At 37.8% G+C, this 16,462-nt stretch overlaps 2 protein-coding genes across 2 annotated transcripts; one reads left to right on the top strand and one right to left on the bottom strand.

Annotated features, from left to right (window-relative positions):
- Window positions 1-2,850: 2,850 nt before the first annotated feature.
- LOC134660748 (uncharacterized) lies at window positions 2,851-6,057 on the bottom strand. Its single transcript, XM_063516532.1, has 4 exons — window positions 5,931-6,057; window positions 5,428-5,786; window positions 5,132-5,318; window positions 2,851-3,148 (listed from the first exon to the last, which is right to left on the bottom strand). The coding sequence occupies exons 2-4, from the start codon at window positions 5,775-5,777 to the stop codon at window positions 2,888-2,890; spliced, it is 798 nt and encodes a 265-aa protein (XP_063372602.1). The 5' UTR covers window positions 5,778-5,786; window positions 5,931-6,057; the 3' UTR covers window positions 2,851-2,887.
- Window positions 6,058-7,630: 1,573 nt separating this feature from the next.
- On the top strand, window positions 7,631-8,631 carry LOC134661913 (alpha/beta-tubulin-N-acetyltransferase 9). The gene is made up of 4 exons (XM_063518158.1): window positions 7,631-7,759; window positions 7,911-8,020; window positions 8,105-8,161; window positions 8,286-8,631. The coding sequence occupies exons 1-4, from the start codon at window positions 7,683-7,685 to the stop codon at window positions 8,624-8,626; spliced, it is 585 nt and encodes a 194-aa protein (XP_063374228.1). The 5' UTR covers window positions 7,631-7,682; the 3' UTR covers window positions 8,627-8,631.
- The last annotated feature ends 7,831 nt before the right edge of the window (window positions 8,632-16,462 follow it).

Here is a 16,462-nt window from a genome sequence, read left to right as displayed (position 1 = left end):
TAATTCCTACTTAAAGGAATAACCTCTAGTTCGATGTCGACTCTTAATAGTTGACTGATGAGTTTTGGCAAATCATATTAGTTATTTAGAGTTTAGCTTATATTTAATACGAATATTTAATTATTATAAGTAGTCTGGCTAATCATTCATTATAAAGATTATATCACGGAGAAAACCACTCGTTTCTACTTTTATATAAGGATACATACAACATGTATTATGTTGCTCTGCTACTGAACAGTGAATAGCCAGACTATAAACAATAAACACCATACACTGCCGTGGCCGGGTGGCAAATAAATTAGGTACGTAAGTTCTTCATCCTAGCCAATTGACACACGATTAACCACACTGTAAGGACCACATGCACCATTCACTAACCCGGGGTTAACCGGTAAAACCTATAGTTACCAGTACAATTTGACACTGGGTTAATGATTAAACCGCTTAACCCCGGGTTAGCGGGATGGTACAAGTGGGCCTAAGTGTAGCTGCCGGCAGTGAACGTCTTAAAGGGAAGCGTCCACGGGTCTGCACCATCATACAATAGTTATTTGTTTTAAAAGGGGGCAAAGTGGTTGTTTAACCCCGCGTGCTAATACTGACGTCAGAGCAAGCGAAAGATTCCTAAATTGAACCACGAGCGGAGCAAGTGCTTCGAAGAGTTAAATATTGAGCGTTGCCAGGATTTCAAGGCACGAGGGTTGAACAAAATTAGCTACCGAGTGAAACAAAATTTTTCACCACACCAATGCGAGGAAGAAACTATCTTAAACATTATAGGTACATCTAATCTAAATGAACGCTATTAAATTTCAAAATGATCACTTAAATATCAATTCTACCAAGCGGCACGAGGAAACAACACAAAATTTACATTTACTTACTCTTCCAAGTGCTTTTGGATAAAATGCAACTTTCTCCGTTGTAAGAATCACTTACTTATTGAAGAATAAACTTTACGAGCTGGTGTGGTGATAAACTAATTCCTTGCGTGATACCTAATTTACATATAGAAGTCTGTAACGTAAATATGAGCTCATGTAGTCTGCATTATAGACATTGGATGTGTGCCATACGAGTATGATAGAGACAGTCTAATGCGAGCCCGTGGTTAACTACCTACGATACCTACCTAACGGTAACTTATTATTAAATACGGACGCTAAAAAGCACAACACGACAAGTAAAGCTTATATGTTACGTCATGAATTCAATTGAACACACTTTTTGTTTGTTTCCATACGACATTTTCACGCACAATCTGACTAGATTGGAACCTACAATTTAGATCGCGCTTTTGTACATTAATAATTTTTGTGCAATAATAATGTTTATAAATAAAATACAGTAAACACTGAATGAGTTTTCAAATGAAACATAAGTACGGTTTTATTTAGTGTGGGTAAACAAGTATGGGACCTCAGTGATTTCACATGGATATACGACTAGATATGACCGTAAATCTTTATTAAAAATAATCCTTTTGTAACCACTTTTTTCCATTAAGGAAAGCGTAAGGCGGTCACGGTAGAATAATCTTTAAAACCCGCTTTCCTTTACAAAGCGGGAAAACGATAGAATCGGCGATGCGTGTACCGTTACGAAAACGTGTGCAGTAAATGAGTGGGCGTTAAGCCTTTACCTACCTACGGTTACATTTAGACTAACCGCAGTTGTCCCTTTTTAGCGCACTTACCCATCATACAATTACAAACATTAAATGCTTCTTTTCTCAAAGTGGTCCATTTTAAAAACATTCAGTGTTATCTATTGTGTAGGGCTAAATTAGCTTGCGACTTGCAATCCGGAGGTCGCGGGTTCGAACCCCTGCTCGTACCAATGGGTTTTTCGAAACTTATGTACGAAATATCATTTGATATTTTACCAATCGCTTTTCGGTGAAGGAAAACACAAACAAAACCGGACTAATCCCAATTAAGCCTAGTTTCCCTCTAGGTTGGAAGGCCAGATGGCAGTGGCTTTCGTAAAAACTAGTGCCGACGCCAATTCCTGGGATTAGTTGCCAAGCGGACCCCAGGCTCCCATGAGCCGTGGCAAAAATGCCGGGACAACGTGAGGAAGATGAAATGACATGTGGTGAGAAATAATCGAACCTAATATTTGAATGGGTACAATGTAAGTAATGTAACAGTCGTAACAGATATTGTATGAATTGTATCGTATGGAATAATAATTAGTTATTTATTTATTAAGGGTCGGTTGCACCAAACTGTTGCCATCGTTAAAGAGTTCGCTAAATTTTATTGTTTGGAAAGTTTCATAGTAAACCGCCGTGGCGCGCCGGGTGACGTTTATCAGTCTGTCAAGTGCGTATGGTGCAACTGGCACAAAGTATGAACACTGTTCCGTCCGCACGTGACGTTCGGTAAGAGCCACTCATACTAGCGTAGCGTCTCCCGAGCGGCGGCGTGGCGTCTAGTCAACACTCGGGAGACGCTAGTGTGGGATGGGGTGGCCCTATGTTTCATTTCTCTCCCCTCTTCCGAGATAGCTTTCTAAAAAAACAATTTAGCCAATGTCAATCTCCTGGGCTATAGCTTCTTGAGTACTTATACATTTCCTGAATTAGTGACAAGGTACAGACAGGAAAAGTTACCTCGCTATTTATAATATTAGTACCTAGTACTAATATCATAAATAAGTACTAGTGTCGCGGCGATATATCGATTTGTTGACCTTCATTAGATAATCATCCAAATAATAACACTAGGTAGGGGAAAGCCATGTTTAAATTGCTATTTAGATGCAATATAAAGATGCTTTATAAGATTAAAAGCCGTAACAGACTACGGACTTAAATTACGGTAGGAGAAGGGAAATCCCTTTATACCGTTATCGAAAATAATAGGAATAATATAAAAACTTAATTCCCGCAGCATGTCAGCACGTGACGCTCCTTGTATGCCCGCATGGTCGTGAACACGACCACCGCCATCCAAATGGCTACCGACACCCAGGAGGCTATGATGGCCAACTGCAGGAGCAAACCTGTGTTTATGTAATATTCCCCTTGAGTGACTATGCCGTTCGGGTTCTTCTGTATGTAGTCCATATAATCGTAAATAGCTTGACAGCTGAGACGGAAGTGAATGGCGGTTGTTTGGTCTCCAGCAGCACGAAGTTCCTGCAACATTTTAATTCATGTTAGAAAATAAAGAAGACTAAATATCTACCTACTTTCATTTATATTCAGTCCTCTGCTTAGTACATTTTAAGTTTAATTGCCTAAAATATTCACTGTTTTATAAAGATTGTGGATTTGTGGAAGTAGATTTTTTTTATATATGTTGGCAACAGTGTCCTGATATAACGGAAACCTGCTGTTAGTTAACTAATGGTATGACCTAGTTTCATACAAAATGAGGGTTCAGCGACCGAATAGCCCTTGTGGTACTGGTATGTAACTTCCTGTTACCGTGGTACCTTACGGGAATCATCTACTGGTTAAATGTGTCATATCAAATTATCTACAGGTTTTTAGGTTGGTAGGTGTTTTTTTTAACTCGTGAAAATAAGATTTGTGAGTAAAATATCAGCATTCATGTAATACATATTTACTTATAAGAGTACACATAAATACATATATATTTATAATGAAACACGCACGTCCTACGGGTTTTAGTAAATTAGTAGGCGGGCCAGGCAGCCGGTTGATTTCGCAAATAAACATCTACCGATAATGCAAAATGTTATACGAGAATCCGTAATATCATGAATGATTAATCGCAGCCAATAAATAAATCAAAATCAAATATCATTTATTATCAGGCAACTAAGGCCCATAGATACATACCTTACCAACTAACATACATACAATAATAAAAATCGCCAAAGGCGGCAAGAGGGGCAAAGTTATTGTATCTGTTGAAGATTCAAATCTTGTTCAAGTTGATGACGTGTTTCCACACACGGACACGAGGGGCCGACTGATTTCTTATGTGGCGTTATTTGAACAATATGAACATTTCAATGGCATGTGTCAAGTTTACGTAACTTAGCAAGTTGCGCCAACCGAACGGCTATAGTGTTTGCATTCGTGACGAAAATATTGTAACTTGTTGTTATAGCAAACAACACCATTTGATTAAGCACTAAATATTAGGCATATCTGTCAATATTGCTACTGAGTCCAAGTCTCCTCCAAGGTCTCCAGTCTATTAATGTGGGCTTTTTATCTAATACATTATTTTTATCTGGTTCTAAATGTACATATTTTATGTATTTCGTCGCAAATGGGGCAGTACTATAAAATTTGTTTTAATCCACACTGTATTTTACTACTTGTTCTGTGCTATATCCCTTTGAACTTAAAAACGGACAGCTCTCTTAATTGCATAATACCCGTGTGGGTGTGCCCTGTACAGTGCAGCTAAATAAACAATCCTGGCCCTTATTGCAACACCATGAGGTTCACTAATGGTTACTTAACTGATGCTATTTGGACAAGGCTACAACTAAATTAGGTCCAATTAAAACTGCTGTTATGACTAACTGACAAGACATTTTTGACTACTAGACTTTTACACCTCTAATTAACTTTAGATTTATATACTTATGTCTTTCTGTTATATAAATTATAGTTAAATTATAATTAAATTATAGTTTGTGTATTTGTTGAGATTTGCTTTTTCTGCTTCTATAACAACTTGGTTAAACTACATGATGTGTATAAGTGCCCTTGTGGCCTTAGGCCCCATTGCACGAGCGCTTTTACAACGCGCGGTAAAAAAGCGTTTGAATGACACAAATGGATACATTTGTATTTATTCACACGATGGCGTTGGCGCTTTATACTAAGCGGTGTTGGATTTTCGATTAGTGTGCAGACAGGTTCAAGCGCTTTATTAACGCGCGTCGAAAAAGTGCTTGTGTGATGGGGCACTTATAGCTAAATAAATTATTGGAGTTGAGTATGACTGATCTTATGTGACTTTTGCAAGGTGTTGAATATTTATTTAGGTAGAAGTATTGGTAAAATGAGGAAAACATTAAAGTTAGTTATCCATAAAATTGCCAGAACAAAGGTGTTAAAATACATATATTATTTTCATACTATTGTAGGAAAGCCAAGAATGATAAGGGTAATAAGACATTTAAAAATAAATACCGTAACAAGGTAGCTCCGATATTGGTTACAGGTTTTAACAAATCCATCTGTTATAATAGCTGCATGAACCAAGTTGTAAATACAAAAAATTGCACCAATAGTAGCGGACGGAACCCAGCAGTAGATCACAGAATCATTGCGTTGAGCCACTCTAGCCCTCGATGTCACTACTATTGATTGTCCCTCTCTGTAACATAGTTTGAATTTTATTTTAATTGCAATGTTAAATTGGGCTAAAACCTTAGTTCTTAGTATTTTGTTATATAACAATATTTGAATATAATATTTTCACTCACATTTCCTGCATAGAGGTAGACTTTTCATCCTCATATCTGCCAACATTGTTTATACAAACTCTGTACATATGAAACAGAGCCATGATTATAGCATATATTAATATAGGTACCGGTGCCAAGGTAGCATACAGGCACCTGGAGTGGTGGCCCCCATTAAAGTTTCTATATGTAGTCACGCCATAAAATATACACCCACAATTAGTGTTCTCAAAATAGTTCCCTGGACAGACATTAAGCGTCGTGCGCCAATGGTTAAAAGGGATGGCGACGAAGACCACCGCTATAGTGAGCAGCAGCGCCAGCAGCCCGTAACACATGCACAGGCGTCTCTCGATTACGAACTGATTCATTATGATCACCTGGAAACAAACGTAACTAATTGAACCACAAACACTTTGACAACAGTGAGTAATAGAAAAAGATAACGATTCACTTTAAAAAATAGGTGTGATCCTGCAAATGATAGGGCAACCTGCCAATATGCTGAAGAAGAATCTACTTACCTTACCAAGCGTAACGTCCTAGTAAGTACGAAATTTATATTTTAGAACTATTGCGTTCATATATGAAACTAGGACAACAAACAAAATAACTTTCTTTACAAGTTTCGCAACTTTACTGACAACTTGACAAGTGTTTACGCACAGATAATAAATATATTACTATAGACAAAATACCAAACACACCCAAAGTGAGAGCGTGTACATACATAGATAGTCGGATCCTATAGATCAGCTATACGCATGCGCCCTTGAGGGATCAACATACGCATAATTTTAACTTTTAACGTTCCTTAGGGGCTTCCACGAAAACCGTTTTTCCCAAATTACGGGGATCTTTCTCTTTTACTCCAATGAAGGCGTAATTAAAGTGACAGAGAAAAATGCCCGCAATTTGCGAACTTCGATTTTTGCGGTTATAGCCCTGACCACAGATTATATAATAGTTCTTACGAACAGATACTTATCTCTCAAAGAAAACGCAAATACCTACCGTTTTGATACCTATACAAAAATACAATGGAGTGACCTTCAACGCGCCGCACCCCGCACTGCGCGCGCCGGCTCAACGCTAGGGTTGCCGACGCTTAGAAATTATAAATACAATACCTACTTAAACAGCGGAGTGAAATAACAAAATCTGAAGCTAAAATTATGTATTTTATCATTAATTTACAATTGTTGTACATAAAAATGTAATGCATGTTTTTTTTTCCTTCTCTAAGAGTACTTTCCGCTGTAAAGATAAGAACGTACTGTCGTTAAAATGAACTTTACCTACCAACAAGAACTTAAAAGTTTGCTGCCTATTTCAACTATGTAGATATCGAACTATATATGTGTCATAATAAACACTACACGTCTAAAGAAATTCAATAGTACCTACCTACCTACGTAGCTTGACTAGCTTGTAACTATCGTAAAAATTGGCAGTGCGGCGCGCGGTGACGTGCGTGCGTGAGCGCGTGTGGCAACCAATTGGCTTGCTTTTCTACCGTGAACGGGAACAGTTTCGTAGGTATAAAACCGAGCTCGCGCGGAGAGTTCCATAGGCCTGCCCTGACTCACACCAGAAACTTAGTCCGGGTAAAATATCTCTTTCTCGCTTTTACTTATAGCTGCGTCCTAACATAGGGCCTACACATCCTATTACATATTCTGTGCCTACGCGAAAAACGTAAATCTAAAGTGGTATCCAGATGAGACAATTTTTCGCCAATATGATGAAATTCTCCGATCGAATCAGCAGGTGCGGACACATAAATGCCAATTTTCATAATAATTATCTATGGAATGAATTTTCCTGATCAAATCAACAGATTTGATCAGTCATGTCTGGATACCACTTAAAAGTCTACTAACACACTACCGCACCGCGACCTTGGTCCACCCATACGTGAGAGCGAGAAACAGATCTCCTTCTCGCTCTCACATGGGTGCGGCTCACAGTGACCTTGTGTAGTGCGTAAAGGCTTTAAATTTCGCGCACTCAAGTCGCGTGCGATGCGGCAAAGAGTAGTATAATATATATATGAGGTAGGTAGGTAGGTGCGGTCGGTAGTGTGTTATGGTTAATAATCTGTGGTTTCAATAATCCACGACTTGGATTGGAGGATACAACTGATTATATCCTCCAAGATCCACGAGGATCCGATGGCGATATTTATTGGTATTTTACATTCATCTTGTGTTGTGTTGTGAATGACTTTGTTTCAATTATATTTTATATTGGTTTTTGAAATTCAAACAGAAAAAATGAAGTTAAACTGTAATATAAAAATACTTGGTGAACATGTCGTATTAGTGCCGTATAGGGAGCTTCATGTAGATAAGTAAGTTGGTATTTATATTTAAAACAGGCCGTACGCTGCCGCTGTACCGTAATAGAACACATGAGCATTGAATTTACTAAAACATTGTATTCTTATGATTTATGGAGAGGCATTGTTGCTTACTATACAACCCCTTTATAACAACTTTCAGATACCATTCATGGATGAAATCTGAAGAGCTTCAGATGCTCACGGCATCAGAGCCTTTATCACTGGAGCAAGAGTATGAAATGCAAAAATCCTGGAGAGAAGATGAAGATAGTATGGGTGTTACTTAATGTTGTTCACTGCATTGTGCTCAACCTCTTACAATGTGCTATTAATCTGATGATTTTACATCCGCAGAATGCACTTTCATTATCCTGGATAAAGTCAAGTTCATCAAGGATGGTGATGAAATAGGTAAGTTTCTCTACATATCAAAAGGTTGAGAGATCGAGTAAAAGTATTGTGTTACTTAGATATGGGACTAACCTTGGAACTTATGAATCCCCCCTGCTACCAATATAGAATTGAATTGTTACAGATGCAATGATAGGAGACACAAATATATTTATAAAAGACTCAGACTCTTCAACAGGAGAAATAGAAATAATGATAGCTGAAAAGACGGCCAGGGGTAAAAGGCTAGGATGGGAAGCTGTCATTCTCATGTTATTGTATGGAATTAAAGATATAAACCTCAAAGATTTTGAAGCCAAAATATCAATGAAGAATTTAATAAGTATTGCAATGTTTCAAAAGTTAGGGTTTGAAGAAATATCTAGAAGTGATGTATTTGAAGAAGTGACACTAGCAAAGGCTGTAAGCGAGGAGTGGACCGGATGGTTACAGAAACAATATTTGTATCAAATACAACCACATTAACATGATGTACTGTGTTTTTTTGCTTGAAAGAAAAGCCACGTTATTCCAAAGACAGGCCTCTACGTTCTCTAAGGTTTTATATTATCACATTAACATGTTCACAAGATACATTTCATCATCCTACCTTTAGTTTGACATGAGCATAATAGCATGGTTATATGGTGCGCCAGAGATGTTAACATGTTTTTACAGATTATCAATTTATCATTTCATCCTGTTGCACTCACAGATTTGCAGGTTGAGGCCATTGTTTCAAAGCAGAGAGTATCCTTTTTACACAACTTGGAGTGTTATGTTGTTTTCTTTCGTATTTTAATAATTATTCATACATCAAAGTGCTGTGCCTAGCCTAGCGGTATGTACGAAATATTATTTCATTTATCAGTCGCTTTTTTGGAGGAAAACATCGAGGAAATCGGACTCATCCCGATAAGGCCTAGTTTCCCCTCTCGGTTGGAAGGTCAGATGGCAGTCGCTTTCGTAAAAACTAGTTATGATAATTCAGAGGGCAGAATTTGTTAAACTCTAATAGGATGTACTAGTTTTTAAACCTCCAAAAAATAGCTAAAGTAACATCTGGCATTGCTTGGTTATGCAAATTGTGTATAAATATTTACTAAACTTGTAGTAGCTAACAATATGTGCACTATGTATCTCAAAAAATGTTCCATATAATTTACCATATGAATAACAAATTTGTTCTTTAATCTTTATTGTAACAAGTAGTAACAACATATCAATTTTCGCTACTGCGAATTGTCTCTTAATAGCAAGGGTTTATTTTTTGTTCGATTAGAAATTATATTTGATTCAATTGCTTCTTTAGCTACAGCAAATATAAAAGCGTTTTTTTGTTACTACTTTCTCTTGCCAAATGCTGGCAATGGATTTTGAAATAGCAACTGCAAACTGTCATTTAATTGCTGAAGTGTTTTGTATTGTTGTATCAGTCGCAGCTTTAATAGCGTTTTACATTTCCATCAGATATTCCATAGTAAATACATGTGTCAAAACGGCAAAGCGAAGGTATATACTTTATTAATATATTACTTTATATATAATTAAATATTCATCACAAAATACTTGATTTCAACAAGATTTTGTAGTATATGTATAATTAAGAACTATTTCAATGCTTATGCGAAAAAATGGTCTTCTCCCAATATTAGGTAGGTATTATAGAAATAAGACATTTACAGTTAGCCTAGCAGCTAGCAGCCATGCAATGTTTGTAATGGTAAGGAAAGTTGAGCAAAGTTGACGGTATTGCGTTTAAATAATATTGAAACAAATAGATTTTCATTACAACGTTTGAATACGATTAGATGTTTCCACGCGCTCTTTTAAAAACCGGCCAAGTGCGAGTCGGACTCGCGCACGGAGGGTTCCGCACCATCAACAAACAAGCAAAAAAACGGTCACCCATCCAAGTACTGACCCCGCCCGACGTTGCTTAACTTCGGTCAAAAATCACGTTTGTTGTATGGGAGCCCCACTTAAATCTTTATTTTATTCTGTTTTTAGTATTTGTTGTTATAGCGGCAACAGAAATACATCATCTGTGAAAATTTCAACTGTCTAGCTATCACGGTTCGTGAGATACAGCCTGGTGACAGACGGACGGACGGACGGACAGCGGAGTCTTAGTAATAGGGTCCCGTTTTTACCCTTTGGGTACGGAACCCTAAAAATGACTGCCGATAACAATAATAATAAAAAGGGGTAATAAAAGTTCACTTTAAATATTGAGTGCTACTCAAGCCGCTATGTACAAAATAACTGCTGTAATATGCAAAAATCTATGTAATTGGGCTCATTGTGGGTTATTCCCACTAGTTGTTACCAGTGCGGTGGTAAGTACTGGGAATTTTTTACCACTGATAACAATTTGGTGGTAACTAGTGGGAATAACCCACAATGAGCCCACTTACCTAATTGCTACATTCCGCCTTGCATTCAATATGGGTCGGCTGGTCTTTAGGGTTCCGTACCTCAGAAGGAAAAAAACGGAACCTCACCTGTGAAAAAATCAATCTTCTAAGCTAAGTTAACGAAAAAAAAAAGCTACGGCTGTTTATGCCACAAAGAACGTATATTTTTGACACTCTCAAGGGTTTTGACAAATTTCCAATCTTGGTATGCCTTGGTGGAATCTTGAGCGTGGCGAGGGTTTTAAGTGTAAGACCTGAGTGGACGCTCGTGTTGGGCGTGCAGCGGGGCGGGGCGTGCGACGTGCATGTTAAACAAATGCAAGCGTATAGGAGCGGCCTTAGTGCACGCTGCTCAAATTACTTGTGAGCCCGACGCCACGCTGCACGCCCCGCCGAACGCTCCGCTTCGAGCGTCCACTCAGGCCTTACACTAAGGCAGGAAGGTTAAACAAATTTTGCCACCGAGTGAAACACAAAATTTTTCACCACCAATGCGAGGAAAATTCTAACCGTACACTCTCAAACAAATCAAATCCATATGAACGTTATTTAATATTTACTTTGATATTTATCATTCAAAATCATCATTTATAAGTCAAATATCTGGGAGGCCGAGCTTTGCTCGGAAAACATATATAAACTCGAAAATGCGCGTTTTCCCAGAGATAAAACCTAGCTAGATCGATTTTTCGCCCCCAAAAACCCCCATATAGCAAATTTCATCGAAATCGTTAGAGCCGTTCCCGAGATCCCCGAAATATATATACATATAAATAAATAAATAAATATGCAAGAATTGCTCGTTTAAAGGTATTAGATAGATAGATAGGAAATATTACGCGAAAGTCTGCGTAGGGGGCGCCACTCGACACTCCCACAATAAGTCACAATCTAAGGGTCTACCGCAAACCAAAGTCAAAATTTTGTTATCTAACCTCTCTATCACTTGCATATTCGAGCGATAGAGGCAGATAGCTGAGTTTCGATTTCGCGTTTCCCGGTTGGCCCTTTGTAAACAAACCGCGGCCGCCTTATCCGTTTACATTCTCGTGCGAGCCACGAGCCGATCCGCGAGCCAAGCCACGAGACGCGAGTGTAAAGCTTTGGTTTCCTCCGAAAGCGGTGCCGTCATATAGCGGCCGTCTCCTTACAAATACTACGACATCCATATTTAGCCGTATTAGTATGGGGACGGCCGCTATATGACGGCACTGCTATCCTAGGAAAAGCGATCTTAAGCGGTGCGCTCGTGACTCGGCTCGCGCTCGCTGGGCTCGCGTCTGGAGCGATTTTTTGGGCACGAGTCAAAGGGGCTCGCGATGAGCTGGCGCGAGAGCGCGCTTGGTGTTGGTATTGTCATTCGGTTACAAACCTTATACCGTGTTATTTGTGTTTAAATTCCATTAGCTCGACGAGCTTAATAGCTGTGGCCGAGACAAGAGACGAGCCATTAGCCGAGTCACGAGGTGAGAGTGTAATCATTAGCTCGACGAGCTCGAGGCGAGACACGGACGAGCCGCGAATGTAAATTAGCTATATCAATGTCATATTTGATTGTCTGTGAAAACTTGTCAAAAAACAGTTTAACACGTTCCCTGTGCATGCATCATATGTGTAGCATTTTAGGGTACATATGATACTTGCATGCACCACTAATGATGCACGACCCCATATAAACTTAAAGCATTGTCTAAATTTACACGTGTGAGCTAGGTCTTTTTTATTTGCATGCACATACTGGCTATGAACCTTTTGACAAAAAACACGTTGCACGTGAGGACTCAATTTCTGGTTCCTAGGTACACAGGCAACGTGTTAAGGTATAGTATGTATACTTGGTCAACCAGATCTTGACAGTAGAAAAAGGTGGCAAATTTGAAAAATGTCGGCGCGAAGGGATATCGTCCCATAGAAAATTTGAATCTCGCGCCGTTTTTTACTGACAAGATTTGGTTGACCAGCTATATAAGTTACTCTATGGTATACTTAAGTCGTTAGTGCTGCACTCTGGCGGCAAAACATTGCAGTAATACTCCCTATTCTACCAGCCAACATGAGGAAACAATATTTGCATAAACTCTTGTAGATAAAAATACACCTTTCTCACCTCCGTTTTTGAAGAATAAAAGGAGCCTCTGTGTGGAGAAAAATAAGTTATTTTTGCCAATGGTGTGGTATAAAATTAAAAGCTGTATATTTGCTATGCATATGCAGTACATCGCGCTAGCAGATAACTTGCGCCACAAACGAGAAAAAAAGGTAAGGAATAAAACGATAATTTCTTAGTAATTAGCACCTTTCATTAACTCAAAACAAATAAAATTAATATTTCATGGTAATCATGGTGTTTAAAAACTAACATGCCCGTACATACACAACGTTATTGTAGAGATTTTTATTTCAGAAACATAAATAATACGATAATAAGACTTAGGATTGGATACATTCACTCAAGTTTATTGTACTCAAACAGTATTCATACAAAAATTCTATAAGTAACATAATCTATAAAATAATTTAAATAACAGCTCGAAAATATCTTCTTATCAGTCAACTTGTACAACTCCCAGTCGAGCGGCAGCGATACGATGTACCTACCCACATTACTCAGACATAAAAACCTACATTTTAGTTCTAAGTTACTTATTTACTTCTGTTTATATGAAACGGGTCCACTTCTCAAACCTTAAGTATTTATTATATATATATGTCCACGACCGATCGTAAAGTTCCTGTGTAATGTTTTGACGATCAGTCACATTAAACCAATAGATAGGTCATGGGCCCATTTCTCGAACGGTACTAGATTTAGGGCTTATTTAGACGATGCGAGAACTTGCATTCGAGTTTCATTACATTGCGGGTTTTGATCGGTCAGTTGAATTGGACGTAACCAAACAGTCCACAATGTAACAAAAATCGCATGCGAGTATACGATTTTAATTACATTGCGAACCATTGAGGTTACATCAATTCTGCCGACCGATCCAATGACGCAATGTAATGAGACTCGCATGCGAGTTTTCGCACCGTCTAAATAAGCCCTTAATATTATTATTCCACGACCTGTCAAATCGTATGCCATGAGTCCAGTGATCGTTAATTTTCCAGCAATTTTGGTGCAGCATTGTTCGTTAAAAGTATCTGTATGCCCTACTCTAGATGGAATAGATAATGAGGGGTTAATAACAGTAATATTAACCTTAACCAATCCTCTCCCTAGAAAAAAATTGAAGAAAATTCTTTAATTTTACTATGCTGCACCAAAATTGTTGGAAAATTAACGATCATTGGTCATGACAACACACTGTTACACTAGTCACTCTGACAACATTTTGAGTACTCGCGGTTTGAAAAGAACGATGTACATAATTAACCATATTATTATAATTTTCGTGTGTGGGTGTTTTTAAAGTGAGAAAAAAAGGTGTTTTAATTATAATTACAGAGCAGGGATGTTGCGGATGCAGATTTTTTGACATCCGCGGATGCGGATATTTAAAGGCTCACATCCGCGGATGCGGATGCGGATGTCAATATTAGGTACTTAGAAAATGTCAAATATTACATTTTTAGTATTTTTTTATTAAAAAAAAACGAAACGTTTAGTATTTGAGAAAGAATATAGGTGCGTTATATTTAATAAACAGTAACTTGGCCGACTTTTCTGGATCTAGACGATTTCGTTATAGTTAATGACGAAATCACCTAGCACTTACGCCGCCGCTAAGACGTTCCTGTACCCACTTGTTCGACATCCGCATAAGCTCCGCATCGATTTTATGCGGATGCGGATGCGGATGTTGAAAATAATGCGGAAGTTCCGCGGTTGCGGATGCGGATGTTCGCAACATCCCTTTTACAGAGGTAACAGAAGCTGTAACAAATATTGTGAGTAGATGTTCATTGAGAGCACTACATTTTGAGATTACCATCTCATTTTTGAAAAAGTTGTCTAACAATTAATCAATTTGAGTTAAACAATTTTAGCCACCAAGTGAAACACAAAAAAAACAACGGGCTGCACTCCGGGAGTGCCGATAGAAGTGAAAACTCACCTCACTATGTTACCGACGCCCGGTAACACGATACATACGTTTAGTGGAGATATTCTATTTATTTATTATATATTATCATTCTCAAATAAGATTACACTTTTTCATTGACATGTTTATTTACATAGTGCCACGACAACGTCAAATTATTTGAACATAGGTAAAGAGTGTGTAAAAAGGTAAGTATAGATTTTGGAAAGGAGTCCGCAACATAAATGTCAAATAACATTAAGTTTTTCTTTATTGATTTAAATGCCATCTAAATTATGAGTGGCCATCTAAACCTTACGGGGCTTACGGTCACGTGATCGCCTTACGCTGTCTCCACTGACTTAATATAAAAGAAATAGACACACAAAGCAGAACAAAAACGTCAACAAATGTGGATCCCAATGACGTTTCGCACCATTTGCATTGATGATAAAAACGCTTACGTAAATTTTGAGTCAAGATAAATGTTTCGTACATAAAAGAGCTTAATGTCGTAAGCATTAAGTGTCAAATTTGCAAACAGAGGTACCAACACTGTTAAAAAATTTAGTCCGATGGCACTAACGTAACGTATTTACGTCAAACGAGAATAATGAACGAATGGAGTCACTTTGGTACACTTTATTAGGTATTACTGTACAGAAAAACCAATTGAAGTAATAAATAAAGCAAATTTAATTTAATCGGGAGCTCAAATAAAATTAAATCGTGGTTCAAATTCAAACAAATTCAATTTTTAATAAGTAAGTATACTTCTTTAACCTTTTAACCGCCAGCAATTTTTGATCGAGCGTGCTCGTGTCGCCACCGACAGTAATTGTACCACGCAGAGTAAGGTTGGCATAGTTACGGGAGTTATAAATGTGCTGTAAAAACCTAATCAGATAACTTATTAAATATAAAAACAATTTATTAAATAAAATAACTGTGTATTTTAGATCTACATTTACTCATCGCTCGGGTGCACGGGGACATTTATTGGTACTGATTGGATTTTTGAGAAGTGGGTAATTTTTGAAGTGAAAACTTCTTTAGCGGCGCTGGGCACTTTTTGAGGTGGGGAAAAAATGATAAACTCGAGACAGCGTAAGGCGATCACGTGACCGTAAGCCCCGTAAGGTGGCCACTCATAATTTAGATGGCATTTAAATCAATAAAGAAAAACTCAATGTTATTTGACATTTATGTTGCGGACTCCTTTTCAAGACTCTTTACCTATGTTCAAATAATTTGACGTTGTCATGGCAGTATGTAAATAATCATGTCAATGAAAAAGTGTGATCTTATTTGAGAATGATAATAATATATAATAAATAAATAGAATACCTCCGCTAAACGTATGTATCGTGTTACCGGGCGTCGGTAACATAGTGAGGTGAGTTTTCACTTCTATCGGCACTCCTGGAGTGCAACCGTTGTTGCTTGTTTTTATAAAGTCCATACTTTATAAAAAAATCCTGTGGTTGTCACTGTGTTCAGACAGGTTTAGCATTTACAGTTAGTCGATATAAGCCCTTATTGGTGGTGTATACCAATGTAGGAAACAGGGAAATGGGCCGAACACATAAGTGTCGTTTTGCCTTGTATAAACCTGCATCACCCCTATCTCTTGGTATAATTAAATAGCAGTACACTTTGCACGTGTCATAGGTTTTCTTGGAAATCTTGAATTTGAATATAATGTTATTCGTTACGAATGCCATATAAAAATATAAAAAAATATTGACCTCACATCGACTCATTAGATTTTTGTTCCTTGACATCCCTTCTTTGGTAGTAACAAATTAATTTATTCAAAACCATAAAATTACCACCAGATTACATAAATTATGTAATGCTATCCCAAGAACTAACCGAAT

The sequence above is a fragment of the Cydia amplana genome, chromosome Z (assembly GCF_948474715.1).
Source record: "Cydia amplana chromosome Z, ilCydAmpl1.1, whole genome shotgun sequence".
Lineage (NCBI taxonomy): Eukaryota > Metazoa > Arthropoda > Insecta > Lepidoptera > Tortricidae > Cydia > Cydia amplana.
Note: the sequence above shows the minus strand (reverse complement) of the source record. Positions and strands in the feature narration are given on the sequence as shown.

Excerpts from the sequence above, each read along its gene's own strand:
- LOC134660748 (XM_063516532.1), bottom strand. The coding sequence starts at position 5,777 with ATGAATCAGTTCGTAATCGAGAGACGCCTGTGCATGTGTTACGGGCTG. Across the intron at positions 5,319-5,427 it reads TCTACCTCTATGCAGGAAAT|AGAGGGACAATCAATAGTAG; the intron begins GTGAGTGAAAAT and ends ACTATGTTACAG. Across the intron at positions 3,149-5,131 it reads ATCGGAGCTACCTTGTTACG|GAACTTCGTGCTGCTGGAGA; the intron begins GTATTTATTTTT and ends AAAATGTTGCAG.
- LOC134661913 (XM_063518158.1), top strand. The coding sequence starts at position 7,683 with ATGAAGTTAAACTGTAATATAAAAATACTTGGTGAACATGTCGTATTA. Across the intron at positions 7,760-7,910 it reads AGGGAGCTTCATGTAGATAA|ATACCATTCATGGATGAAAT; the intron begins GTAAGTTGGTAT and ends AACAACTTTCAG. Across the intron at positions 8,021-8,104 it reads CTGGAGAGAAGATGAAGATA|AATGCACTTTCATTATCCTG; the intron begins GTATGGGTGTTA and ends TTACATCCGCAG.